The 26,485-nt window shown below is 47.4% G+C and overlaps 10 protein-coding genes across 10 annotated transcripts; 4 read left to right on the top strand and 6 right to left on the bottom strand.

The window, feature by feature from the left end:
* Positions 1-285: 285 nt before the first annotated feature.
* On the bottom strand, positions 286-1,218 carry BT62DRAFT_984469 (uncharacterized protein). The gene is made up of 5 exons (XM_043189862.1): positions 1,195-1,218; positions 850-1,141; positions 681-803; positions 577-628; positions 286-518 (listed from the first exon to the last, which is right to left on the bottom strand). The coding sequence occupies exons 1-5, from the start codon at positions 1,200-1,202 to the stop codon at positions 358-360; spliced, it is 636 nt and encodes a 211-aa protein (XP_043044798.1). The 5' UTR covers positions 1,203-1,218; the 3' UTR covers positions 286-357.
* A 1,715-nt stretch (positions 1,219-2,933) lies between these two features.
* Positions 2,934-4,457, top strand: BT62DRAFT_882719 (uncharacterized protein; the record flags this gene model as incomplete). Its single annotated transcript, XM_043182716.1, has 9 exons — positions 2,934-2,997; positions 3,050-3,190; positions 3,242-3,358; positions 3,410-3,536; positions 3,589-3,672; positions 3,724-3,822; positions 3,870-3,900; positions 3,951-4,025; positions 4,077-4,457. 9 exons carry the CDS (start codon positions 2,934-2,936, stop codon positions 4,455-4,457), a joined length of 1,119 nt encoding a protein of 372 aa, XP_043044797.1.
* Positions 4,458-4,991: 534 nt separating this feature from the next.
* Positions 4,992-7,726, bottom strand: BT62DRAFT_1000538 (alcohol oxidase-like protein; the record flags this gene model as incomplete). Its single annotated transcript, XM_043176652.1, has 18 exons — positions 4,992-5,195; positions 5,247-5,266; positions 5,326-5,552; positions 5,608-5,696; positions 5,752-5,815; positions 5,872-6,009; positions 6,062-6,099; positions 6,157-6,236; positions 6,292-6,377; positions 6,434-6,577; positions 6,629-6,748; positions 6,799-6,809; positions 6,857-7,052; positions 7,183-7,189; positions 7,243-7,429; positions 7,486-7,522; positions 7,594-7,621; positions 7,675-7,726. 18 exons carry the CDS (start codon positions 7,724-7,726, stop codon positions 4,992-4,994), a joined length of 1,728 nt encoding a protein of 575 aa, XP_043044796.1.
* A 2,585-nt stretch (positions 7,727-10,311) lies between these two features.
* Positions 10,312-12,715, bottom strand: BT62DRAFT_926969 (guanine nucleotide binding protein, alpha subunit). The gene is made up of 9 exons (XM_043185153.1): positions 12,479-12,715; positions 11,768-12,417; positions 11,654-11,706; positions 11,411-11,604; positions 11,189-11,297; positions 11,074-11,128; positions 10,892-11,024; positions 10,805-10,838; positions 10,312-10,753 (listed from the first exon to the last, which is right to left on the bottom strand). The coding sequence occupies exons 1-9, from the start codon at positions 12,668-12,670 to the stop codon at positions 10,704-10,706; spliced, it is 1,470 nt and encodes a 489-aa protein (XP_043044795.1). The 5' UTR covers positions 12,671-12,715; the 3' UTR covers positions 10,312-10,703.
* Positions 12,716-12,788: 73 nt separating this feature from the next.
* On the top strand, positions 12,789-13,981 carry BT62DRAFT_1071870 (peptidyl-prolyl cis-trans isomerase-like 3; the record flags this gene model as incomplete). Its single annotated transcript, XM_043178811.1, has 6 exons — positions 12,789-12,830; positions 12,884-12,919; positions 12,971-13,009; positions 13,058-13,219; positions 13,270-13,482; positions 13,542-13,981. 6 exons carry the CDS (start codon positions 12,789-12,791, stop codon positions 13,587-13,589), a joined length of 540 nt encoding a protein of 179 aa, XP_043044794.1. The 3' UTR covers positions 13,590-13,981.
* BT62DRAFT_978124 (f-actin capping protein beta subunit) lies at positions 13,719-14,841 on the bottom strand (the record flags this gene model as incomplete). Its single annotated transcript, XM_043189325.1, has 6 exons — positions 13,719-13,835; positions 13,890-13,991; positions 14,043-14,275; positions 14,331-14,413; positions 14,467-14,580; positions 14,630-14,841. The coding sequence occupies 6 exons, from the start codon at positions 14,839-14,841 to the stop codon at positions 13,719-13,721; spliced, it is 861 nt and encodes a 286-aa protein (XP_043044793.1).
* An 877-nt stretch (positions 14,842-15,718) lies between these two features.
* Positions 15,719-16,346, bottom strand: BT62DRAFT_1000533 (uncharacterized protein; the record flags this gene model as incomplete). Its single annotated transcript, XM_043176651.1, has 4 exons — positions 15,719-15,735; positions 15,791-16,016; positions 16,077-16,154; positions 16,200-16,346. The coding sequence occupies 4 exons, from the start codon at positions 16,344-16,346 to the stop codon at positions 15,719-15,721; spliced, it is 468 nt and encodes a 155-aa protein (XP_043044792.1).
* Positions 16,347-17,907: 1,561 nt separating this feature from the next.
* On the top strand, positions 17,908-20,587 carry BT62DRAFT_978123 (alcohol oxidase; the record flags this gene model as incomplete). Its single annotated transcript, XM_043189324.1, has 17 exons — positions 17,908-17,941; positions 17,994-18,021; positions 18,077-18,113; positions 18,169-18,355; positions 18,407-18,507; positions 18,556-18,731; positions 18,855-18,974; positions 19,034-19,177; positions 19,228-19,313; positions 19,363-19,463; positions 19,500-19,546; positions 19,595-19,732; positions 19,783-19,846; positions 19,896-19,984; positions 20,038-20,264; positions 20,317-20,336; positions 20,384-20,587. The coding sequence occupies 17 exons, from the start codon at positions 17,908-17,910 to the stop codon at positions 20,585-20,587; spliced, it is 1,803 nt and encodes a 600-aa protein (XP_043044791.1).
* Positions 20,588-21,232: 645 nt separating this feature from the next.
* On the bottom strand, positions 21,233-22,710 carry BT62DRAFT_916334 (Nucleotidylyl transferase; the record flags this gene model as incomplete). Its single annotated transcript, XM_043183983.1, has 4 exons — positions 21,233-21,432; positions 21,486-21,945; positions 21,983-22,065; positions 22,095-22,710. 4 exons carry the CDS (start codon positions 22,708-22,710, stop codon positions 21,233-21,235), a joined length of 1,359 nt encoding a protein of 452 aa, XP_043044790.1.
* Positions 22,711-23,702: 992 nt separating this feature from the next.
* BT62DRAFT_978122 (cytochrome P450) lies at positions 23,703-25,855 on the top strand (the record flags this gene model as incomplete). Its single annotated transcript, XM_043189323.1, has 13 exons — positions 23,703-24,006; positions 24,059-24,128; positions 24,178-24,315; positions 24,362-24,525; positions 24,583-24,683; positions 24,737-24,860; positions 24,930-24,949; positions 24,974-25,163; positions 25,214-25,270; positions 25,326-25,350; positions 25,407-25,529; positions 25,582-25,725; positions 25,777-25,855. The coding sequence occupies 13 exons, from the start codon at positions 23,703-23,705 to the stop codon at positions 25,853-25,855; spliced, it is 1,539 nt and encodes a 512-aa protein (XP_043044789.1).
* Positions 25,856-26,485: the final 630 nt, after the last annotated feature.

The following is a 26,485-nucleotide window of genomic DNA, read 5'->3' as shown; positions in this document are numbered from 1 at the left end:
TACGGTACTGTACATATGGACCGTTCGAGGATCTGGACTATATTTTCACTTTCTCAGGTATCTGGTTCGTTCCTTACTGTATCTCAGGTAGTGTTGTCTGTATCCCCGTTTAGTATCAAAAATCCCCTCGGACACGGAGTTATTGGATATGAATGGGATTAACGTTCGGGTATTTTAAGGTCCCTCAATTCACTCTCAAGGTGCCCTGAGTAGCACTGCCTTGTACGCGGTAATAACCTTTCGAATGGGCAGCCAGCAGCATGACATTGAGAAGTCAAACTAGTAGACGATCTATCGCAATAATCGTACGAATGTCAGATGATTCGTACATGTATGCGTGAATATAGCAGGTACTGATTACACGATTCCTTTACTTTTGAAGATGCCCTTCCAGCTTTTGAAAACGTAGGAAGAAAATAAACCGAGTTCCTCCAAAGATGTCCCGAAGTTATTGGCGGTATCGAACAGGTTGTCCAAAAAACTATATGCCGTCGATGGTGACGTCAACTGATGAAGTTCTAAGGGGAATACGTTATCAGTATGGACCTCACAAGCCCACATGAGTGATGGAACCACCTGAAGCGCCATATATTCCTGCGATAGAAGCCCTGCGAACATACCAAGAGAACTTGACATATTGTTACGGGTTAACCGTCTCCATGCAGAAGACCAAGGCTCACCTGCACGGACGTATCGCCGGATATGTAACAAGACTCGTCTGCAATCCTTGAGGAATGTTTGAGGATAGGAATAGGATCGAGAAGGGAAACACCAGAGTTTGGAGAGGCCAATAGCGCAAAAGCCTAAGAACAGGGTAAGTCAGGCGAAGACCCAAAATATTAAGTGTACCTCTGGCAGATGCTGCAACATTGGCTCATTGTACCGAAGTCTGGCATGCAAAACGCTTTTCAGAGTCGGTGATGGTACAGTTCCCATATGCCGTACACCTTGGTCAAGCCAAGCATGAATAAGAGTGCGTCTTGCGTCGTCTCCAATCCCGAATAATGCAGACACAGCAGTGTCAGAAAGAGGTTCTGGATGCGCCTGCCCGGGAGGAAGAGAGAGGACTGACTCCGCCAAAGCCTTTCGGGTGAATCCATGTGTATTGACCAAGTTGGTAGCCAACTGAAGTAGCTGTGTCCTTCGAAAGCGAGAGTCAATAGCAGAAACCTGTAAATTGCATTTCTTTTCTACCTTGACATCGCGAAGGGAGACCGGAAAATGCCGAGGTGATCATGCACGCGCCGTGTTCGTATTACCTCATTCTGACCTTTTTACTTTGCTCTTTCCTCACAGTATCTCAACTGATTTTCACGCTAATAATCTGGCATGTCTGACTGGGGTACTCAATCTCGCTAGCCAATCATGCCTTGATCTTTGTACTGATTCACCATCAGAGGAATCTGACAGCGATACTCACGCCAAACCTACACTTCCTCAGTCGAGGGTGCCACTGGCAAAGAAACCTACCAAGGGAAAGTGGGAGGGAGAAGATGAAGACGATGCTGCTCCAGCAGTGCGTTTTATGCCATTTCTGTCAGAATATACTCTTTGACACCTATACAGAGTGACTGGGAGGACTCATCCGAGGAGGAAGAAGAGAACGTCCCATCTGCGCTAGTTGCACCCCCCAAGAAGAAGGGTACGCTAAAGGCTAAGATCGCGGAGAAGGAAGCTGCAAAGGCTGCACGTAAAAATGAAGACGACCAATACGATTCAGACTCCGTTCTGGATCCAAGGGAGAAAGCCAGAAGAGAGAAGGAAATGGAACTCCATGCTGACCTTAACAATGCTGCTGACTTGTTTGGTGCTGCTGCCCTTGGAGGTAATGGCTGACTCCGAGCACTGGAATGTTCGCTAACACATCTGGTAGGCACCACTTCTAAGGAATTAGATTCCCTTCTGTCTTTTCAGCCTCGAACGAAAGATGACTTCATACAGCTTTCGTCGCGCATAATAGAGGTCATTATCAAAAAACATCAGAATAAGCCGTTGTACCCTGCCTTTGTCGAACATCATGTGCGCGAGTTGGCTCTGCCTCTCAAGGACGTCGAAGTGCGCAAAGCTGCCAGTGGGTTGACTACCCTAGCCAACGAAAAGCAGAAGGAACAGAGAGAAAAGGCGAGCGGCAAGAAGAAGCCGAAAGCAACCTCTAAGCCGGCTCTCGGAGCAGCAAAGCTTGCAAGCAGGTACTTCTTGAATCTTTTTCGGATTGAAGTTGGAATCTGAAGTGGTCCAAGGGTCGACACCAATGTATACGATGAGGCCTTGGACGATTTTGGCAGCCATGCTGATGATTTCATGTAAACGGCTTACACTAAGTGCCCGTCATTTGTGTTGTAGAGGGCGTTATTTGTAGACTACTTGACGCCCAATCTTTTGGAAGAATGGGTATGTCTTTAAGACACGCCACATCAATATTCTCACTAATCCAACTCTTCCTCAGACAGACAATATACATAATTTGTACCAACGACTCCTGAACATCGTGCTGCGCAATAATATTGTTACGCGTCGCGGTAACTGGAAGATGTACAGTATCAGGTCCTTCTCCAAAGAAAGTCTACTTCGTTTAGAGTGTGAACTAAATCGACGTCCTTCCAATGAAAATAAAGTAAGCCGTCGACATCCGTTCCTTCACATGCCAACGCTCTACAGACAATACAGATTTGCGGTATCCTCCGATGCAATTGTTGCTCACAGGAACCGTCATTTACAAAGCGATGGACCACCCAGCCCCAGTATCTGCAATCGAAATCAGTTACATTGAGTGCAGTTTTTTTAGGTTCCAGTAACCCACCGCAGAGCAACCAGTGCACGTGAGTTAAGTGTCCTCGCATAATTGTTATTATGATCACTCTGATCGGAGACCGACTGACCTCATCCAAGACAAGCGCCGATTTTACCTTCCTCTAGATCTAAGTGCCGACACGATGCCTTCACTCATTTTTCCTTCTGTTGGAGTGCAACTCCTCAGCTCTTTGGTCTTTTTCGTAGGTACGGATGACTTACGCTGGTTTTCACCTTCCGCGCTAAATTGAGAGTATAGGCGTGACAGTCCTCACCCACTGTCTGTCGCGAAGGGCTCTCGCCGAAGACCTGACGACTTGGAAATTCCCTTCCCGAATCCCTTGGCCCCGCCTTTGTATCTTGCTTATTTTCTTGGATTCATGGCTGTTTCTCTTTTCTAGTACGTATCCTTGATATCGTCACTTCCTGTTCCTGTGTCTCATATGCATAGGTGGTGTCCTCACGTTTGGTGTTGGCCTAGAAACACATCGAAAGATTTGCGCAGTGGCAATATACATCTGCGTCTTCTTCTATTCTACTTCAAAGTTCCTCATTTACTGCTTCCTCAGTAAATCGTCTTTCTCCATCGATCAGCAGTTTATCTCATACTTGCTGTTAGTCGAGAAAGTGCATCTTGTCTGGTCCCCCGTTGGGGGTGTGCGTCGCTTTCAATCGAAAATCTATATTCTCTGCACCATCACAGTGGGACTATATTCCGTTGCTATTGCCGTAATGGTCATTGGTGAGTCACTGTTCTCCTTCCGTCCAGTCCATTTATTGACTGACATATCCAGGTAGTGTCGGTTTCTTGAGGGAGGATGACAGGGTTTGCATTATAGGTCTGAAGCCATACTCTTCGATATTTCTGTTGGCGTATGATCTGTGGGGCTTGTTTTTCTATTTCTCTGAAGGTAAAAAACTAAGGTGGTCTAGATACATTACTATTTTCCTCACGGCGCTGTTTCTGTGGCCTATCGTTCGATCGAGTCTCGCGAATCCCCGCGTCAAAATGGTTGCGATCAGAACATTGATGTGAGGTCTTCCATACTTAAGTTCTCCCTCTTCCTCACGAATGTCAGTGCCGCTGTGGTCGCCCTTACGACATCTATTGTAGGGTCTCGGTTCTCTCAAGATACTATGATGCTGAAACCTGAATGCAGGTTAACATGGCAGTACTGACCTTTTTTCGTGGTCATGAGCTTGGTTGGGTATGTCTTTGTAGCTGCGGGGCGGATGTGGGTCAAGCATGATCATACATCTGAATCTGACATCTTACTAGAAAACAGGTCATTGTCAACGCAGTAGCTCTCTTCTGGGTGACCAGTGGTCCCCTTAGTAAACCCGTAGGATCTGCTACCGGCCCAACTGATCCCAGACGGCCAGCGGAGATGCGCGCCAGAGCTTCTTCGGTAGTTGTTGTTGGCAACAACCCACCTGTCAAGTCCCCTCAGACGAGTTTTAACGACCGAAGACCCAGTATCTCTGTTGACCTCCCTTCAACCCCTGCTGCAATCATGCCCTTCAATACAACATTTTCGCATCCAGCTTTCGGCGAAACCTGTGTTTCCCGACCCTCTCAACTGCCACAATCCCTTTTCAAGTCCGCGTCAAGTGTTATGCCAGCAACATCCCCCAAGTTTTCTGAGTCGCATGAGCTACAGGTATGAGATTCCCAATGTTGCTACGATGTGTTAGTTAAGAAGCGAATTAGATCACTGTATCAACCGAATATGAAGTGCATGCAGACCAGGTAGACATAGGTTCCACAAGTATGATCGAGGGCGAAGATGACGAAAGAAAGAAGCATGATCTCGAATGCTGAGGACAGGGTCAGTATAATAATTAGCTTGCCTGCGCTGGAAATTTTTCTTATAGGGTATACCATAATTTTAATTCTTATGTGAAGTAGCAGTACTGCATGCATATGCGATTTCTCCACAAATGTCGGGCTAACCCTACTACTTGCCTTTTCTTGCTCAAATGGCCTCTCAGTGTACTACAAGAGCTAGCACACAGGCAGTGCTAATTTGGATGAGCTCACGGATTGCCTGGATGACGCCCAACGATGGTCTATTCCTTACATTATCTCCCACCAATAAGTGTCCCTTCTCAACGCACTGCCGCAGCCATACTAATGATTCTTCTCCACAGGAATGGTACGTCTAATTGAGAGATCCACAGCAAAGCGTGTATTTGTGTCTCTAAATACCTTTGATTCCCAACTCCTCCGCTATGATTACTGCTGCCTTTTCTCCAATGATCAGCGCAGAATTGTACGTGTTAGCTCCAACATTGGACGGCGCTATACTCATATCAGCGACCTTGAGATTCTGCACACCATAGACGTTAAGACGTGAATCGACAACCCCGCCTTGGCTGAGCGGTTTCATCGCACATGTCCCGAGCTGTGTTGACGGTCAGACTTTCACAATCACATTAATGTGAGGAAAACTTACCGAGTGCCAAGCGGTCGCCACTGATATTATCGGCCACGTTAGTAACAGCGGATGAGACGGGGAAAAAACAAATTCTGACCTTTGAGACGATGGTAGTCATCAATTACGACGTCGTCTTCCTCTGTATAACTGATATCGGGAGCGGATATCGCAACGGGACCTTGAGCTTGGAGTTCGGTGGCAGCCTGGCTCCCTTCAGGGAATTTTGGATGCCCTGCAGCAACATCACCTCGATAGGCGCCCATGCGCTGAGCAAACTCCCGACTGTGCTTATAAGCCCATCTCAAAACGGCCAAGTCGGCGGGACTTATGCGAAGGACTGAATTAGTAACGACATAGCCTCGACAGCGAAAGAACATACTCATCAAGGAAACCAGTCTCCAGATCGAGAGGGACATATGGATTGAGGCCGCCTTGTATGTGTACTCTGCCCAACGACGCAGGATATTCCTTTGAATGTGTTATACAATCAGAATGCACAAAGATGTCGCAAGACAGGGCCCACCGTGTAGTATATCATAGAGAAATACTTGCGCCCAGGTTGTCGTGGGGGATCGAGAGCCACGTAACTTACAGAGTAGTATCAGTTCCAAGGTTCTGCGATAAGTATGAATGTCACTCATACCCGGCTATCGGACCAATCCACATGACAGGTTTATCGGGAGCGTTCGAAAAGAAATCGGTCCATCGTTTGGTGAAGGTAGGTCCAAGAATTTTTAAATCCTTTTCATTTGGCCGATGCTTGATTCCGGCGTCAATGCCACTATGAGAATAGATGTATGAAACATTCTTAACCAATGAAGAAAATTCTCAACTTGGTTGCCATCAATCCCGTTCCGTCTTTGCGCCATTGCTCAGCGTGGACTTAAGTGGTCAGCGTTGGTCAAAGAAGCTGGTTGAGAGTACGTACATGCAACAGTTGCTGGGTCATCATATCAAGAGTATCGGATAGTTCATCCGCGTAATAAGGAATAAAGAGAAGGTTATGGTCTGCACAAAGTGTATCAGTGGTTCCTTTGGACTGTGTATGTGTTAACTAAAATACCGTTGTAGTTCTCCCCAACGCCAGGCAGGTCAACAATCTGAGATATATCGTTCCTCTGCAAGATCTCAGTTCCTCCGATCCCTGATCTACGTAGTATTAGATTAACTTTATTACAGACACGGTACCTAAATATAAGAGATACCTCTCGAGGATGGCCGGTGAACCGAACGTCCCAGCGGATAATACGACAAGGCGTGATGCAAACGCTTGCCGAACGCCTTCTCCAGTAACTTTGGCAGCAGATTCAGCTTTATCAACATACTCCACGCCAATGGCACGTTTATCGCTGTGGATATAGATCAATAGTCAGAACAGGGTCATGCGGGATCCGTCTTACTCGAAAATTACTCGGATAACTCTTTGCCGGTCTAGGACCTTCAGATTAACGTTGTTTTCTTGATTATAAATGAAATGGCAGGCGGTATCAGATCGTATCCCAGACATCGAATCGATGTACCTGAGAAACCTGTCAGTGATGGACGCAAATTCACTTCGAACAATCCTGACTTTGGCCAAGGCTACTGAATATCAACCAAAGGTGGATGAAAATAATGAGAAAACATACACCATATTGATTGCAGGGCCCGAAATTGTTGGGATCATCAGTGAAATCACGATCTTTATCGTACTGCGCTGCCACATCAAGGTATTGTTCTCCAAAGCCTCCCACAACGTTTTTGACTGAGACTGCGATGGGGCCACTTGTACCATGTGTCGGGTCGGAACCACATTGGTAAGTTTCTACCTTGGAAGATGTTTGGCTTCAAAATCGCGTCGATGAAACGACTAAACTTTACTTTGCATGCTAGTGGAATCAAATCCTTTGAGCCTCATCCAGGGTTTCCAAAATTTTCCCAATCATCATAATCAGATTCGGAAGCCCTGGTGTACATGACGACTGGCGGAAACATCAAAGGCGATTTCGCTCGTAAAGCTATGCAGAACACCCACAGTTAACGTTCGATCCGCCACCGACACATTTAGCAGAGGTAACGATGGGAGATCGACCGGAAAGGGATTTGCTAGGGTTCCCGACATGAAACGTGAATACTTCGTTTGAAGAAACAAGATTGTGGAAGTAGCGGGCCGGCTGGAGGTGATTTTCAAGGCCACGAACGTGTGGCCCTGCTTCGAGGATCTGGAAGTGAAGGAATGAGCGACGCCAAAAAGAGTACAACAAAGAAAGAGAGTCACCAGGATCTTGAGCGATGGATCGGCAGCAGCAAGGCGTCTCATCAAAAGAAAATCGGACGTGTTTAGCGAAAACGTTTGTACCACACAGTAAGCAATATAATCGCTCACCCGGCAGTTACGCATGCACTAGTTCCGCCTATGAACAGTGTGAGTGCCCTCTTCTATTGCCGGACGAGATATGAAACATACCTCCAGCAAAAATGATATCGTATTCTTCATGGGGCTGAGTTGATGGGGACATCTTGCAATAGGTAGGGTATTGGTGGAACCGTTCATGCTGCTAGCTCTACTTGTACCTAAATATGATGTCAGCACTAGTAAAGCAGGTGACCAGATAGCTGCTGGCCTTGTGCTGGCCAGACCGAAGTTGAGCGAGATATTATGCTAGATCCGTGGATCATGGGAGCTTATATGAACGCCGCACAAGCTTCAAATACAGGAAAGGGTACCGGGGAATTTTGAGCAGGTGTAACTAGCTTCCGCAAACCGTCAACTGGCCTTGCCCAATCACTGCTCAGATCCATGGCATCAACATCATGTAAATACGATTTTTAACATCCTTGCCGAAGCCTGTAAGCTGGGGTATTTAGGGGAATTCAAACCTCTTGATTTCGATGCTGATGTCGATTAAGTAAAATGAGATAGAAACGATGTACATGGCCGTTATCTTCCTTGAATACTGCGTGGATCATCACTGCATCTATGGATTGACGTTTACCAAGACTGTGGATTGTGAAGGTCATGCTGTTGAACCTATAGTGATACCTTTACAGATCAGGACGGCCTTATGAGGCTAGTAGATCTTGCTGCGCCTGACGTACTAGGCCTTGTTTTGAATTTCACCCATAGCTCTCTGGTGCCTTTCCAATGCACGATCAAGGCGCGCTTTGCTCCGGCACAAGTTTTGATAGGTATTAGTAGGTTCGGATGGATTATAACAATATTGGAAGAACCGCTAATAGAACAGAGAGGTCAGAATCAACGACAAACAAAGAGTGTCGGAAAACACGCCACCCGTCAGAGTATCTCATGAAAACGAAGTCGAATTCGATCCTCATAATTTTGTCGTGGTGAAACCTAAGAATGATGCTGCGTTAATACTTAGCAGAAGGTTTGAGAAATTTGGCTATTCTATTGGAACGGTTAGCAGAGTACCTTTCGAAAGATCCGCAGCAGCTTGGGCAGATTCGAGGATAAGGGTCAGGGAGTTTCTAGATGTAGTGGACCATGCAGCATAGATAATTCAAAGACTCTCAACGGGCATCTCCCAGAGAGTTCCTGCTAGAGACAGACCCTTGCGTCGGAGAGACAGGTGGATGGCAACGTTTGAGTATCGCAAGTAAGCAACAACGCGACGACAAAATGAGGGTGGCTAGTGGGAGAATAGATTTCATGGCGAGGTGGTTGATACAGGTAAGAAACCGCCGATACCATTCGCATTCACGGGCTTCAAGCCTTAATGCTCGAAACTTTCAATTGAGTTTCTTCATGCTGTTAAATGTGTCAAAAATTAGGATGAAAAACTGAGGGATAAAGCTTAAGATCTAGAGCAAACCTGGATTGGTATACTACACGTGAAGCATCGGTTTACACATCTTGCCTTTACAAAGGCTATAGTAATGCCTTTTGGGGCATAAGAAATATCGACTTGCAGTCGAAGATCACAGCGGAGAGATGGGGGCTTGATTCAGACTCCCCATGATCCGTGCGAGTGAGAAGAAAGAGCTTCAGTATCAGCATAGCAGAATTCGAAAGCCTGGTCAAAGCTGGCACTGTAAGCAAAAAATTTGTAACGCGGAAGAAATACGTCATGGCCGTCGGGAAAAATATTGAGTGAAACGGTCCGAAACTCCGATGACGAAACGAGCTACCTTCAAGCCATTCAATGTTACCATCATCACCACTGTTGATTTCGTTCATCTCTTAGTTATGTACGCGCCTGGTTCGGATTGCTTTTGAATCTGCCAAGATAAATGAGCTAAGAGCTCGGAGTAGGTTAAACAGATAACAGATGGGCGCGATTGTCCGTTTGACTCCACGGTCCATGTTATGCGGAGAAGAAAGATTTACTCCGGCCTCGTACCGTCAGAAATCCTGTCGGCGCCACAAAAATTTCTGCCAGTTTTGTTTCCCTAGTAACACCGCAGGCCAGATTCATTACAGCACTTTTTTTTTTTTACGAAAAGTCCAGGTTATCAACTCTGTTCCGTCTAACAGCCGCGAACCGTATATCCTTTTGAAACCAAGTTAAGCTGTGTGCCTGGCCCATACGCCTAGTGTTTTCTACGATTGGACAGTCAATACTTGACTGTAAGACAGATAAGTTCGATTTTTGGAGACATTCCTGCAGCTGATTATTTTCAGGGACCACATCTATCACTGCCAGTCTGTCACACCCAGGCCGTCGATCATCTACTGAGCACATTAGCTATGGAATAACCCAAGTACGAGACTTTGCCTTCCCTAAGACCTGTCTTGTATCTCGTGGCTGCATCTGCCAGCATGTATTCCGCTTCACAAGCTATTGCATCTGTATTGGTACGACCTTCTGACAAGTACCAACTTTCCACCGATGAGCGGACCCCGCTGATGAAACACTCCTCCGGTAGGCAAATGCAATGAAAATTTCAATTATTGACATGTGCTCATTGTCGGCGTACAAGACATTGCTAAGATTTGAGTTTGAAAGGACTGGTTGTGAAACGTACATCACGCCACTAAATTTTCCTTATGGTTAAAGTAAATGCTCCCGACTTCCAATCATTATGTAACATCATCAACGCAACGCATGGCAACCTCATCAAGGACCCGGGCAAACACAGCTACAAGTTGTCTACAGCACAATTGGTCTATTGGGGGTAATACTTATCGAACTGTATGTCATAATGATAATAATTTGGGATTACAGCTGCGGGTGCGTACAAAAAAGCGATGCGGAGAGCTCGAGTATACATAATGATGAGTTTCAGGTAGACATAAACACGTAGTGACCAAAATATAAAAAGAACAATGACAGGAAGAGTAGAGAATTATTGAGTGCGCTGAATACACTTCGATGAGCACCACGAACAGTGAGGAGCAGTACAATAACAAATGGAAAAGAGCGAGTAGAGCATGAATGCACCGTTCAGTTCTAAAAGGCCGATGGGGTTGGTCGTTACAACAAGCCCTCCGCCCAATGCGGAAACCAAGGAGGGTAAGGCTTAGCTGTGTTGGGACTATACGAGGGCGGCGTCCTGAAGATATCCTCGGAAAATAGAGTCGCGCACTTCGGAACAGTATCAGCCAGTCACTCATCAACCATGAAGAGGATCCTCACCGTTGCCGATAATTCGTTGTGTGGCCTTTGTGTCCTGCATGCAGCGAATCAGATGTGAATCAAGATAATGAATAGAAAGTGTCTTACCACAACACTGGTGAAATGAGTATACAGCACGCGACGATTCTCATTATTTCGTCGATGAACCTGCAAGAAATGGGCACGGAAATACTGAACGACAGTCTCGTAATCGTTCGTCCGTTCGCCGAAGGAAGTGATGCTGGTTCGATGGTTAAAAGAATGGCGCTCGACGGCATCACTCAACTCACTATTTCTGAACTCGTAAACCAGAATCGATCTTATTCTTGAGTAAGTCGGTCTTGTCTAGAAGCGCGCCATATAGCTCAGTGACCTTAGCTGAGAGACGCCGAAAGGGACACTGACTGAGAAAAAGGACAAGGTGGACATTCTTCAGTAAACGATTCGAGCATATCTGAGTGAATAGTTGCAAGGAGTCGTCAATACGGTTTGTTCTCGGATCTTCTTCGAGATACTACAAAAAACAAATCGCATCAGAAAAGATGGGATCGTCATGATGAAAATACAAAAGTCAAAGATCTAGACGCTGGACCTCGGAGCGATTGAAGAATAGCGATAGAAACTCACCTGATCGAAAGCACTTACAGGAGCCACAAAGATGATAGCATTGGCATCATCAAAGTAAGGAATCCATGTGTGTCGTTGCCCACGAGCACCACCAACATCGTATAAATGCCAGGTAACAGCTTTGCCATGAATGGTAACGTCGAAAATATGCTCTGCAACGCCCATGGTCTGTATTCGAGCATGTAGAATATCATCTGTTCAAGTAAGCTGGGTATATACGGTGCATATTAGCAGAAGGCCCACCTGTCGTAGGGACGTAGTTCGAGGCCGCTACACGGCTGATGTGTCGAAGAAAGCTGCGCGGGCGCCGAAGTAAGCCAAACGACTCCCCGGTATGTAATGAAACGATATACGCACAATTCCGACCACTCATCCAACTTTAGACGCCGCTTGCTTATAAGGCCTCTGACCGTCGGATGATTCCAGAGCTCCTTGATGTCGTCCTTGGCTGCATCCAACATCCGCCCGACGTCCTGAACCAGCGCATCCTGTATAATCTCGGTGGAAAAGCTGTCCCGACCTTTTTTGCCATCACCATCAACGGAAGGCCTTGGACGAATCCTTCCCAGGGCATTCTCAATGGTCCGTGCCTGCCATCCACTACGAACGTAAACACCGCCTTTGCCAGATCCAGATACGGTAATGCCTCCGCTCAGACGGTCAGCGAGTTGGATGTCAGAAGCGACCAAGGCGGAAAGCCGCCGACGGATATTAGCAATGGTGGTTTTCGAGGTAAGAGGGTCGTAAAAGTGATGTGACCTAGAACTATGCACTGTGGGTGTAGACCTGCCGTGGCTGTAAGGTCCGTCGATATCCATTTCGTCCTCGAGCGAGTCATCCCATGCTTCCAGCGTGCTCAAGATATGTTTGATAGAGTGAACGACATTAAAATATATGACTGTTCGCCATGAAGACCTTTCCTGGTCGAGAGAGTTCGGTTTATACATGAGTTGGAATTGCTTCTGAAGCGTCGACTTCCCGCTCTCAGCCTGGCCAAGCAAGAGTAGCTATATGCGTGCCGGTAGGTGAGTATATATGTCTCAGTTAAAGATTTCCATCGATGCGAACCTTGACATCAGTTTTCTTCCTCTTCAGGTGTTCCCTCTCTTGCCTAAGATCCTCGTCAATTTGTTCTGAAATCCGTTTTGCCTCCGCTTCCGCTTGTAAACGGGCAAAGCGCTCGGCTTCAGTTTCTGTGGGAGGCGGTCGCAATGCCTCTGTAATTGGATCGTCCTGGCTATAGAGAGAAGGGGTCTTCATGGCGAAGATGGTGGAAAGAAAGGAAGGTTGTGGCGCCTACCTGAGGGCATTGCTTGTTTCGGTAAACTCGATCATTCATCAAAAGTTGCGGTGACACATCACGCGTCACGTTTCACACATGAGGCCGGGTCGTATCTCGTCTATCACTATTACCGCGATGGTATCTTTTCTTCATTACTATCTATCATTTCGTTGACTCACTATCTCTTCTAGTCCGTTACACTGCACACTACACATGGAGAATTGAAGGTAATATAGTCTTCATGCAACGCCCCTCGTCTAAGCATCATCCACCTGCAGATAGAAATATTCTGCGAAGCCGTACCTAAAGCAGCAGAAGTTAGTTTGAAATTATGTTTCACGTTCTCACCGCCTCATGACGTGCAGAACTTTCTGGCACTCTGTGCTTCGAACTACTATGATGATTGCATATTCCATCGCAACATCAAAGGATTCATGGTCCAGACTGGTGACCCAACCGGAACTGGGAAGGGCGGTCAGAGCATCTGGGGAAAACCATTTCCCGATGAGATTAGGTCTACTCTCAAGGCGAGCCCCATGTTAAGATAGCCGTTCCAGTGGACTGATGTCTACTCCAGTTTAATGCTCGCGGGATGGTCGCCATGGCCAATTCCGGTCCAGACACGAACAAGTCGCAGTTTTTTATCACTTACTCCAAGCAAACCCATCTTGATGGCAAGTACACGATATTCGGCAAGGTGATCGACGGTTCAGACACAGCATTGGACGCGATAGAACGTGTACCAGTCAGCAACAAAAACCGACCTCTGGATGAAATCAAAGTAACAAATGTATGTCATTCTCAAAAAAACCAGTTTTCGAAGGTCTCGGTTGAATCGTGGCCCTGTAGATCACTATCCACGCTAACCCCGTGGCTGATGCTCAGCTGAAGCGATGAACAAACTAAATGAAAATCAATGTGAGAAGCTTCTCCGTAGCCGCATACCATAGGTGACTTTCGCGGAAGAGGGTCTTGTGCTGCAATGTTTGCAATTTCATTAAAGTAGGCGCTGCGAACCTCAGTACATCACCGTTTGATGAACCCGACGAGCTCTTTCTGTAATTCCCGTTGTTTTCGTGCCTTCTCCAAGTCGTCGACGCTTCTCAAATCATATACAACGTCCCGTGTTTTCCCAAAGTACACCTGTCACGATCATGATTGCTACTGGCTGTAGGTGCTAGCTCGACGTGTACTTACCTCTTGAAGCAGATTGCGCATTTTTATCTCCATGTCTTCAATCATTCTTCCAGTGTTTGTGACGTGAGATGAAAGGTCGTGCAGAGCCATATCTTGCTCAGTCTGCGTCGGATGAAGTCAACATTGCCCTATTTGTGATGTAGGTGAACGTACTTGGCGTGTCATGCTTCCGCTAAGATTCACTTCTCCGTTGCGCTTCCAACTATCAGCACCTTTGACATCCTTCTTCTGCGTGTCTTCTGCATCAGACCCATTGCGGGTTACAAGCTGCAGCATGACGGTAGACGTTAACTTATAGTGAGCCTGCCGCCCGCGTTCTGCCGCTTCAAATACATGGATAGAGTCCCAACTTCCGGACGGCTCGTGTAGAGAGGCTGGCGTCATAACTATGCATCCAAATTCATGTCAGGGACGCCGAGCCACAGACGAAGATAGACATACCTTTTTTCAACAATACCACTCCTGCAAACCCACCATCATCAAGATCCCACAAATATACAGACGAAACACCGCCTTCATAGTACCTGTTTTGATAACATTCATCAGCATCATCGACCAGACGTGAAGACACACGTACATCTCCCGGTACGTATCAAACGCTTCATTAGCAGATATTTCTAATTTACGAAGCTTCGGTGTGGGCACAGTGCCATCTTCTAGAGGGGGATCATACTCGTTCGACCAGGGTGATCTGGAACAGCAGCTGAAGCAGAGAAGGATGATGGTTGCACTACGCTGACCTATGACTCTCCCCGTCCCTATTGTAGTCGCAGGCAAGATACTCTCTTCCCGTTGAGCGATCCGTCTTGAGCTGTAGAGGCTGATCTACGCTGCCCAGCAAGTCGTCGGCATAGTCGGGACAGATACCAATTAAGGCGTTGACGTTTTCTTCAGTTCGAGTTGGTGGTAGCCGTCGCATGAGATCCAGCATGGAATCGACGAGATCAGCCATCCTGTTCTATCGCCTATCAGGATGTGTTGTTCAAAGACTCGACGATGGGCAGGAACAGCTGGACAAGCGTCGTAGCTGTAATATCGCTGTGATATCCAAGCACATGTAAACAAACTAACCGGGTCCAAGGTCCGACGCTTATTAAATAAATATTCAACGTAATTTCTGCGGTAACTTACTGCAAGGATACGACTACTGCTGCTGCACAATGGAACTTCTTCCTTGAGCGTGGGGCGATTCAGTAGTCATAGAACTATAGGCTAAATAGCATTATCTTTGCAAGTCTGTTAACAAACGTTCTACAACCCTTTCGTTTCTTTCCCAGAGGAACTGCTTGGATTCCCGAACTTCGTATCTGTTCCTGACCCAGGCCCTTCGCATCATACGGTGCACGGAATCCCTAATACTGCTCCAGGAAGTCCGCAGGCCGGGTTATTACGGCTCTATCGTCATTCACGTACGTGTATGACTTCTTCATGGCGATCAGTAACCAATAATGGCACCCATATTTTCTTCCAGCCTGTTGCGTCAATGATATATTAGGAGTAACTTAGGTTTCACTCCACAGCCATAGCAAATGTTGAGCTTGCTTGGTGCTGATAATATCCATTGTCAGCGAACGCGGGCAGGCAGATATCCATTTCTTTCATGAAAGCGTAAAAGTCTTCCATATTATAATTGTAAGCGCGACAAAAACAACAGTGCGAAATCACTCTTCACCTGTGTAATTCATGTTCACATATAGGCTCACGATATTCTTCAGTTTTACAGAGATTTCTAACCACCCAGAGCAGAGGAGAAACAAGTAGAAGTGTGGCGAGCGTAGACTGAGATCCAGTTCATATGAGGCACCATTATCGAGTGATAGAAGGTATCCCTACACTGTAGGATCGTCTGGTACTTGACGGTGAGCGATCTTGAACCGGGCTCAACGCAGAGCAGTACTAACCTGCCAGGGATTCAAGAAGATCAAAGACACAACCGTAGTCTCGCCTGTTCTTGCTAAAACTACCTTGAATTACCACGTTCGATAAAGTTCGAAACCCACGATCCGGTGCATCTCCTAGATCAAGGACTGGAACATGAACGTTGATTGGTAGGTTGTTCGTGCCCTGCGGATCGAATCTCCTCGTCGTCGCTGTCCGCCAATATTTCAAACGATCTTCTGAATCCATCTGCAACGCTGAGAAGCCATTAGGTATATCCTTGATCTTCATTTACATGAAAGACATCACATACTGCTCCGAAATGGGGAGGAAACGGATAGCGTTACGCCGAGTCCATTTTGTGATAGCTGGTTGCCATGTTTCCTCCTAGGATGGTTGAGCATAATTTCATTACCCAAATGAGAGACTGACAGTAACATCGTGAACGATGCAAACAAGTTGAAATTTACGGTTTTCTTCTCTTTCATCCCAAGCTTTGAGTAATTCCACATTCAGACCATCCCTCAAACTATTAAGTGTTAGTATTTCAATCACGAGATTGAAATCTGCTGGAGACATCACGTACTCTATGCGATGAATTAGTTAACTGGAATTCTATAGTCGAAGAACAACTCCGAACCTATCTCACATGTTCCCAGTACAACTAGGTCGTATATCGGTATTTTTTCTGTTCCGCAGGTCAGGTATTAAATGATCAGGATCATGTATTGTGCCGTTGTAGAGTTACAGGTCATCAACCACAGTTTGAAAGTCGAATCCGAATGGTAAAGGCGCGTATGCTTGAAGACTCCCTCCCCGCTGTGCTTCGCTCCAATAGACGTCCGACGGTCCACGCGGAAGCTACGTAAACGTCATGGTAAAATCCGAACGTCGAAGCTATTGCGATGTTATGGCGCAAGTGGAATCGCGTGCAGAGTCGATCAATTTGGGCTCATACTGAATGTCGCTGAAGAGTAAATAACTGGTCAAAGAGATGGTAAAGACTGCCGCCGTAAAAATGAAGTATCTGGGGCTGGGGAAGCACATCTCAGGAGGAAGAGGCGAAGTTTTTTCGCCATTGGGCCCGCTCTAAAGATTTCTATTACTGCCCTTAACCCATGAGATGTCAGGCAGAGGGTGTCAGATCTACTCCTGTGACCGCCAACGACCAAGATGATGATCACTCCACCCATGTATATCCGGGACACAGTTATCTTCCTGCTTTCCGACATGTAGTAATGGTTTCCCAGTATTCTTTTGACCTCTCGTTGTAGTCTGGGATCGAACACGAAGGCTGTTGTTTACAGAATTCCAGGATTTTGGCTCACGGAAGAGAGGACTTAAAGAATGGGAAAAGGAGAAATCAACTGCGTGACGCCTACGAACAATAACCTCAACTCTCCCGCTAGCATCTCTTGCATCTGGTGTCTTATTGCTTAAGAGGATGTTTACAAAGGTCATTATATTCCTGCGGGTATGTTTCGACTGCGGTTTTCTTTTTCAGTGTGTCCTTATGCTTCTTGTAGGCGCGACCGTTATCGGTAATGATTGGTGTATTTTTATTTGATGTCAGTGTATAACATCCAAGGCTCAGATTGAAGCTCGGTGTAGGGCCATACTTCATGACGAAGAGGACTATAACGCTGTCATTCTTCACTGGAGCTGGGCTCTCATTTGACACGAAAACCCAATGTTCAAGTTGGTCTTGGTTTCCTGATGCTCATATCCTGCTTTATGCTATACCAAACAGCAGTACGACCAACGACCCCTCATCCCCAGAAGCTCTTGTTTTAAACTATCCTTCGGTTGGAAGTGGCAACTTCAAGGAAAAATTGCACCTTCTATCTAATGCTCAATTGTTGTTATATTCTGCTCTTGCCATTGCCTCCGACAAAACTCTAGCCGTGACACCTCGCGAATGTACTCTATAAGGTCATCCATCCTGCATGTAAAGATTCTCGGAGCGCTCAGGATACTTTCCTAGTGTTGTAACAATAACGTTTGGAGTTCAGAACATGCCGTGATATCGATCTTTGATATCCAAATAAGAACCCCCATCATGCGGATAGGTCAGCTGCCGGTCAGCAAACGGGAGATATATGTAGCTGATGCCTTTGCCTTGAGCCTCCGTACCGTCGAAATGTCCCAGAAATACGACATCATCTTCGCTGGAGGTCAGTAGGTTTCTACCGGTCGGTGACAGATTCTTAAATGGTTATTTAACAGGCGGCACAAGTGCATGCGTAACAGCTGGGTGAGCCTCTATCTATAGTACTCTTAGTCTACAAGCATTCACAGTTTGTTTCCAGACGCCTCGCTGCTGCCGATCCCTCACTCAAGATCCTAGTAACCCTCCTTCCGTCCTTTCCTTCTTCTTATCACTCAGCCCCCGCTTTCCTAGATTCTCGAAGCAGGGCCTCACATCCGCAACGCCCAAGATCACGTCCAGCCAGCTCGGTACTTCCGCAATTTGGCTGAACAAAAAGAAGTCTTCACGTTTCATGTGGGGAAGCCTAGCGAGGCTATCGCGGGTCGGTCTCCCGTTGTTCCGTCTGCTAAATGCGTGGGGGGAGGGTCAGGTGTCAACTGTAACGGTTTAATTTCACGATTGGCGCTGATACTTACGCCATTTTGGGCAGTCCTTATGTATACGCGTGCAGCTGCATCAGACTTTGATGACTGGGAAAAATGCGGAAACTCCGGGTGGGGCTCAAGTGACTTGATTCCCTTGGCGAGGAAAGTTAGTCTTCAACTTGTTTTTCTAGTTGGGTTTTGATGCCGTCTCGAGGTGGAAAACTATCCAGACAGCGCTTCCAGTTCGACTCACGGTACCGGTGGTCCTATCAATATCTCAACGGAGAATATCGCGGGCGATTTTGGAAAACAATATCTTGCGGTGGCTGCAAAGTACGACTCGGGCCGTGGTTTCACTGGTGATCCCAATGATTTCGAGTCGTGCAATCGGTATGGTGTGCGTATCGCATCTTGTTCCTTTGAGATTTTGTTAATAGCCACCATGTACAGCCTTGGCAAAAGTCAGTTTATTTCTTGACCCTCAATTGTAATCGACATCACTGAAAATATCAGGTGCATCGACCCGGCGTTTGGAACACGGTCTGATGCCGCACACCATTTTATCTATAACCAGGAGCATAACCGAAACTTGAAAATACTGGACAGGCAACGAGTTGTACGAGTCGTTTTCGAGTAAGAGTCCTGTGCACTTGACGTTAATACCGCGGTGATCTTGAGCTTGGGATCTTCAGCGAAGGAAGTGCTGTTGGTGTAGAGTATGCCGATGAAGTTGTTGGTGCTGCGGCCATACTAGAAGGTACGGTTCGGCTAGCGATTGCCTCGCGTCTCGTCGTGGTTTCTGCTGGGGCCTTTGGATCTCCGTCCATTTTGGAAAGGTAATCATTAAGTTCTGGTCCTGCAGACCACTTACGCTGGTCCCAAACAGATCGGGAATCGGAGCCAGTGGAGTTTTGCACAAGAACGATATAGCACAGATTGTTGACCTTCCGGGAGTGGGGGAGAACTATAATGGTAGCTTCGACTTGGAGTATTGGAATACATGCTTACGGAATTACTGCAGATCATAATTGTCTCTTCGTTCCTTATTACGCGGATGAGACAATCGACACCCTGGATGATATATTCCACGATGGCCCTGCTTGTATGTGCCCTAATTACCCCGTTTTCTAATCTGTCTGAGAATTTCCAGTAGCAGAGTATGCTGAACAATGGAAGAAAGATGGAAAGGGCTTGATGGCAACCAAGTTGGTATTCTGTCTTTGCTTTGCTTCTGCCCGCTGAATTCTTCCCAGTGGCCTTGATGCCGGGGCCAAGCTCAGGCCTAGTGAAAGTGATTTGAAGATCCTTGAACCTACATTCACCAAGCGATGGAACGACTTTTTCGTGAACGCTCCAGATAAACCCGTGGTTTGGATTGGACCGTTATCTGCGTAGGTACTGGGGTGCCTCCACACACCCTGCAACTAAGGTTGTTTTGAAGTTACGTCGCCCTTGATCCCCCACGACAACCGGAGCGCAAGTTCTTCTCTATGGCTTACTACACGGTAAGAAATGTGTTTTTACATGTGGTTGCTGCGATCTGACAGCTCAAAGGAGTACCCTGTCTCCACAGGCCGAGTGCACATACAAGCCGGCCTCAACCCGTACGCCCCTCTCGAATTGGAGACCGGGTTCCTCGACGAGTACGTTTTATCCACCATTTGCGTGTTGTGGTGCATGATCCAGCCCCTGGAAGTCCCGCGGACCTGGCCACTTTGAGATGGGCATACAAGCATGCTAGAGAGCTTGCCCGACGCATGGAAGCCTATCGCGGATGTTTCGGGCCGGGACATCCTCGATTCGCTGAAGGGAGCGAAGCGGCTGTGGACGGCGAAGCGCAAGGACCAGTAGCGATCTCGGCGGCTGATATCAGGTACACGGATGAAGACGACGAGGCGATTGACATGTACCATCGTTTAAATGGTCAGTTTTTATTTTCTGTCTTTAGTTGATACTTGAGCAACGATCATGTTAGTGCAAACCACTTGGCATTCTGTGAGTCTTGAAGCACAGTAATGAATATCTAATCTCATGCATGGCAGCTCGGGACATGTGCAATGAAGCCTCGGGCCCAAAATGGGGTCGTCGATGCGCGTCTGAACGTCTATGGGGTGCAGAATCTCAAAGTAGCTGACATGAGTATCGCGCCGTCGAATGTTGGAGCGAATACATATAATACGGCGCTAATCATTGGGGAGAAGGCTGCGGTGATCATAGCGGAGGATTTAGGAATCAAAGGTATTTAAGGATAATGTGAATGCATACTTGGAATCAAAGTTTTGCCGCGTGACATCACGCGTTTGCGGACATTAGCTTTTATATCGCGTCAAATTATTTAACATTAAACAAGATACTTGGTCGCTTGCCTCTACATGTCAATGCAGCCACCTACTTGTGTCTCAAGCTCCGATGCCGCTGGATACTGTGCGAATATTTCCTCCCCCCTCGTGTCGTCGTAGAAGCGTGTCAAGTGTAAGCACGGCTCATGCTGGTAGGACGAGGTTGGCTGTAGAGTGAACCAAATAGGGCGGACGTGGGAGTAGCGGAATTGGTCCGGTAAGATTGGCGGGTGATAGCACATGGAGTGGTAAGGGTTGGAAGAAATGTGGAGATGAGGGAATAATCGATGGCGACGAGAAACCTGATGGAAAAGTAAAGTCCGGAGCGAGTTGGAAGCGATAGTCTGCAAGAAGGGGAGCAGTGCTGATAGTTAGTATTCAAGGTTTAGAGTGGAGGCCGGAGCAAGACACCTCGGATCTCACTAGAACGGGGTAGATTGAAAGAGAGTGCTGAAAGAGAGTGGTGAAGATGAATGGAATCGACATGGATTGCATATGGTATGAACTGATGGTACAATGAATAAATAGCCCTTAATCGGATCTGAAAAACGGTCAGCAGGGAGACGAGGACAAAGGGCCATATGCATACTCATCAGACTCGTCGTCATCTCGGGAATCGCCATCTGTCCATGTCCGTTCCCAAAGCGCATTGGGCGGCGGTGGTAACGGCGTCGGGAGGCGAGAATTGGCATAATGAAGGCGAGCAAGAAGGGCCTCACGCTCAGCGGCGAGGGCATGGATGTACTCGATGGCTGGATAGAGGTCCGTCAGAGGCAAAGAAGGAGAGGTAATACGGATGACATACTCTTGCATAAAACGACGTTCTCACTCCGAGGACCTGCTCGTCCGTCGGCGCTCACTTCCCCACCGCTCCCCCCCTGTCTGCCCCGACGTCGACGCTTCACCTCACCTCTGGAGTCGTTTGACATGGTGGCCTGCTCTTGTCTGATGGCCTCGCGCAGAGCAGGGACGGTTTGGCAGAGTGCCTCGTAGCCACGGCGAATGTTGGCCCGCCGCTTTTGCTCGCTCTGGATATGGTTTGCCTTTTTCTGGGATGGGCTAAGGAGGGTTGATTTTGCAGCTACAAGGGGGGGTGGGGTAGGTCTAAATCGTTTTGGTGGTGGTGGTTGAGGAGGCTGGTTGAGTGAATGATTTGAAGGGGAAGGAGGGGGCTCTAGAGCCATGAGATCGCGTGTAGCCTTTGTGAGAGCATCCTTGCGTTGCGGAGGGAGCAGCGCATAAAAGTCGCTGGCGGGCGCATAGTGCTGCTCGTAGTCATACATCAGCATTCAGATCTTTTACTTTACTCGGCCCTTCTGGGTAGTCATTAGTCACGTGAATAACCCGCAGACACTGGAGAGGTATTTCGATCCCCCCAAAGAGTACTTTTACACCATAGTAGTAGTATACAAACCCTCCTTGTCTATATACTCTGCAATAACTGCCGGCACCTTGTCCCGCCATGTCACATCACCAGACTTTATAGCATTCCTCACCCCAGTCGAACTGTACGCCACAAACTCGTCCAAGATGGCCGCCTGCACCATCTTTTCTCTCGCCCCGACCCCTTCCACCGCCCTCCAGACGTCAATCCCACCAGCTCCCGCCCTCGGCGCATACACGATCCTCGCACGACTCTCGAAGAAGAATCCTTTCAGTTCAGCAATCATATCCTTCCCCGTATAGTACCTCTCTGCAAACACCCTCTCCACCGTGTCCCACCCCATCACGAAATCCCACGTCCCGCTCGGCATCTCTGCATGTAGCCTCCGTGCCTTGCCTACAAATGTCGCCTCATCGATGACCGCAATATGGAACCCCAGGCGCCCCATCATGCTTTGACGCTGTGCAAGACTGGCGTCCCCAGGCGCAATCTTCTTGTCCGCATTGGTGGTGGAGAGCATGAGGATACGGGCGTCGTAGTCATTGCCGCAACGGGCGAGAGCGAGGTGGGCAAGTGTCGGTGGATTAAAGGACGAGTCGAGGATGAGCACCTTGGCGCCGTGACGCAGTTTGGGAAGGAGGGTCATTCTGAGTGACGTCACCTTTGACCCACCGTCCCTTTCACTTTTATTACCACCACCATCCTACGCCTAGATCCCTGTCCATCCTCCCTTTCATCCGGAAAAGTGGACTGCAACATCTCATAGGCGCGACACTAGGCCGCAACTGGCATATATCCTTCGATACGGATTTCAATTCATGTCTACCAGCAAGATATCTGGGTGCCTGTATATATCATTACAATCTGATGCAGTACCGTAGAGTATCATCCTTTCAAAGGACCGCTCCTCATTTTAGCCTAGTGAGTATCCCAACTACCGTCTTGTACGTTATCAATAACACTTTGGGGGACAGCACTATCCGAGGTAAAATTGCCAGATAAGGAAGGCTGGATGGTCCGTCTCTCGGTATAATCCCAACATATTATACTAGACAGCGAGAATGAAACCGAATTAATCGATCCTATTACAACCTGACTGCACGCGTCGAATTCTGCCGTTCGAATAGCTACACCGCCAGGATATATTCTGCGTTCCACCTCGCTGCGCCACCGTTTCTCCTGTCAATCTCCCCAACCCCAGCTTCGTTTGCACCCGTTTCCTCAGGGTTTACCGACTTGAACGATTACTTCAAGTGTCCAGCTGATTCAAACATCCTTCTTCGATATCACCATCGATATCATACCGGGTAAATGATACTCTTGGCTTCAACTCGGATGTCTATAGGTTCGCACATTCCTCGGATGGTATCGTTTCCTCATCCTTCCTTTGTACAAGGTGACTAGCAAACCGATGTTCGCTACCATTTATCACACTAGCTACTTCCGTCATCAGGTTTCAGTAGCGTTATCACTGTCAGATGTCACATAATGGGTGCAAGGACATGAACCGATTCACACGTTCGATCCCAGACTATCACCTGGTCTGCTTCATACCCATTTGTGAAGATCATAGGGGGCGGAGACGGAAAGGTGCGACTTAAGAATGACAGTAGAGGGACCAACTGTGATACTTCCCCCATGACCTCGTCTCTCCTGCTAGCGTCTCTTGCATCCAGTGTCCTATTCTTGTACTGCTTGTTCCACCTCTCGCGTAAACGTCGACGTGTACCTCTCCCTCCCGGCCCCAAAGGACTCCCACTCATAGGAAACCTCTGGGATATACCCACAGAGTACCCGTGGATCACTTATGCTCGATGGGCTACCATCTACGGCGACGTCTTGTATCTAGATACTCCCGGAAATCCGACGGTTGTATTGAACTCCGCCCAAGCAGCAGCAGATCTATTCGAAAGGCGTTCCAGAAACTATTCCGATAGACCAGGTATGGGAGATAGATACTACCCATAACTTTCAGACCTGGTAAAACCGTGCAGATTTTACCATGGTACAGTTGTCGGGTTGGGGGGATTTCTTAACCTTCATGAGATATTCAAACCGGTGGAGGTCAGTACAACCATATTCTTTGTTGATATTGTCTAGTATCTCTCCATAGAAAGCATCGCCGAATGTTTCACGAATACTTCCAGCTCCGTGCAGTTCCGGCGTACTATCCTGTACAGATGGAGGCGACGTTGACCTTGCTACACCAGTTGCATGAATATCCCGATGCGTTTTCTCACCATGTTCGCCAGTACGTACTGGCAACATGATGTTCTTGGATACTAACTCCCATCTAGTCATGCCGGCTCCATCATTATGAAAACCATCTACGGATATCATGTGGATCCAAATGGCGATCAATTTGTGGGGTTGGTGGATCGGGCTATGGAAAGTCTTCGCATCAGTGGAAACGTAGGAACTTTTCTCGTTGACTACATCCCCAGTTTGAAATACCTTCCGCGTGAGTTTATGCTTTTTTAACCATCGGATTCACGTTAAACCTAACTGTTGCATACAGGATGGTTTCCCGGTACAAAGTTCATGAACCTTGCGGACGCCTGGAGACAAGATGTCGAGGACATGAAAAAAGGTCCTTTTAAATATGCCTTAGATTCATTGGTATGTCTTCACATAGTCATCATCAACATTGGTCGCATTGACCCCGGACCAAGGCCAGTGGCGTGACGTCGCCTTCCTTCGTCTCTGAAAATTTAACAAAGATGAAAAATATTGGCGTCCCCGAGAAAGCGACACACCTTGAAGTCATCCAGAATACCGCTGCGGTAGCCTTTGCCGGTAGGTTACAGTTGGTGTTTCTTGTTTAAAAAATTTTGATCTTTTGGTTAGCGGGAGCTGACACTGTAGGTTGCCGCCCATTGTGCCCTGTTTAAACTCTTATTGCTAAAAAGACTGTGTCGGCTGTTCTTTCTGCGATACTGGCTTTTCTTCTTTACCCCGAGGTACAAGCTAAAGCCCAAGCCGAATTGGACGCTGTGGTCGGTCCCCTCAGACTACCAAATTTCGATGACCGCCCGCAGCTGCCATATATTGAAGCTATTCTATTGGAAGCACTGAGATGGAATCCCGTTGTGCCATTGGGTATGTATTTTCATATCCGCAATTACTGAAATCCATAGCTTTTGATTTAGGTGCTGCTCATCGTAGTGTGAAAGAGGATGTGTATAGAGGTTATTATATTCCTGCCGGTACGTATGGCTCGACTACGTTTTCTTTATCAGTCTATGTATATCACCCTGATAGGCGCGACCGTCATCGGTAACGTCTGGTGTGTTTATTTGGTGTCAGTGTATAATATCCAAGCCTCAGGTTGACGCGGTGTAGGGCCATTCTTCATGACGAAAAAGACTATCCTAACCCACTGGTCTTCGATCCCGACCGATTCATGCCCGGCAATGGGAAAGAACTCCAACCTGAACCCACAGCCGCTTTTGGTTTTGGAAGACGGTGCGTTTGATATCATACTATCCAATCCTCCTCTTTGCTAGTATTATCTCAGGATCTGTCCCGGTCGTCATCTCGCATTGAATACCGCTTGGATTGCCATCGCATCTATGGCATCGACTTTGTCGTTTACCAAAGCTGTAGACTCCGAAGGTTCTATCGTTGAACCAAGTAATACATATACAGATGGCTTTCTGAGGTAGGTCTTCTACCTTTGACATCCAATGCTCCATACTGAATTTCACCCTAGCTTTCCGGTGCCCTTCAAATGCAAGATCACGGTGCGTTCCACTCAGGCGAAAGCGTTGATAGATTCGAAACAGGAGTAACGGTTTTCGAGCGTCTTGAGCACCGTGTGGAAATTTATGTCTAAAAATGCGTTGTTCGTTACTAAGCGTAAGCACCCATGCGTCAAGGGGGGATGACTGGCTAACTGAGGGTAAACGTCAACACATCCCGACTGTGGACTGGAGGTAGATGCCTTGAGGGAACCCGCCGTGTGCCACAACGGAACGAAGTACACTGAGGCACGCGTGTAGGTCTGAATGGCCTGTTTTCTAACCACTCGGTATTCCTGCCAGAGGTTAAGTAGATCCAAGCGAAATGGAAATTTACCAAGTCAAGTTCTGGTCTGCTATAAAATTGGAAACGCACCACTTAGATCTTTGGCACTAAATAACACTTGGCAGGTAGCGAATACTAGGGGTGTCGGACCTTAAAATAGATAATGACCCCCTACTTCACCACTCCTGAGGTCTTCAGCGCTCAGTAGTACACTTTGCCGACCATCGGTTTTGCGGCGGTCCGGGAAGACAATGGTAAACTGGTGTGAGCAGAGTACGGAACATCGCAGACCTCGGGCTCATCCCAGATTCCCAGGCCGCCTTCTTTATCCCGCCACCAGCGTCGAGGAAGCAGACCGTTTGTACCCGTTTATACTTTCGAGGTTCACACTGAAT

Source organism: Guyanagaster necrorhizus (genome assembly GCF_019112545.1).
Source record: "Guyanagaster necrorhizus MCA 3950 unplaced genomic scaffold BT62scaffold_3, whole genome shotgun sequence".
Classification (NCBI taxonomy): Eukaryota; Fungi; Basidiomycota; class Agaricomycetes; order Agaricales; family Physalacriaceae; genus Guyanagaster; species Guyanagaster necrorhizus.
Note: the sequence above shows the minus strand (reverse complement) of the source record. Positions and strands in the feature narration are given on the sequence as shown.

Excerpts from the sequence above, each read along its gene's own strand:
- BT62DRAFT_926969 (XM_043185153.1), bottom strand. The coding sequence starts at position 12,670 with ATGAAGACCCCTTCTCTCTATAGCCAGGACGATCCAATTACAGAGGCA. Across the intron at positions 11,605-11,653 it reads GAACTACGTCCCTACGACAG|ATGATATTCTACATGCTCGA; the intron begins GTGGGCCTTCTG and ends TTACTTGAACAG. Across the intron at positions 10,754-10,804 it reads ACAACGAATTATCGGCAACG|TGCGCGACTCTATTTTCCGA; the intron begins GTGAGGATCCTC and ends ACTGTTCCGAAG.
- BT62DRAFT_984469 (XM_043189862.1), bottom strand. Across the intron at positions 804-849 it reads TGTTGCAGCATCTGCCAGAG|GCTTTTGCGCTATTGGCCTC; the intron begins GTACACTTAATA and ends CCCTGTTCTTAG. Across the intron at positions 629-680 it reads CCGGCGATACGTCCGTGCAG|TTCTCTTGGTATGTTCGCAG; the intron begins GTGAGCCTTGGT and ends CAATATGTCAAG.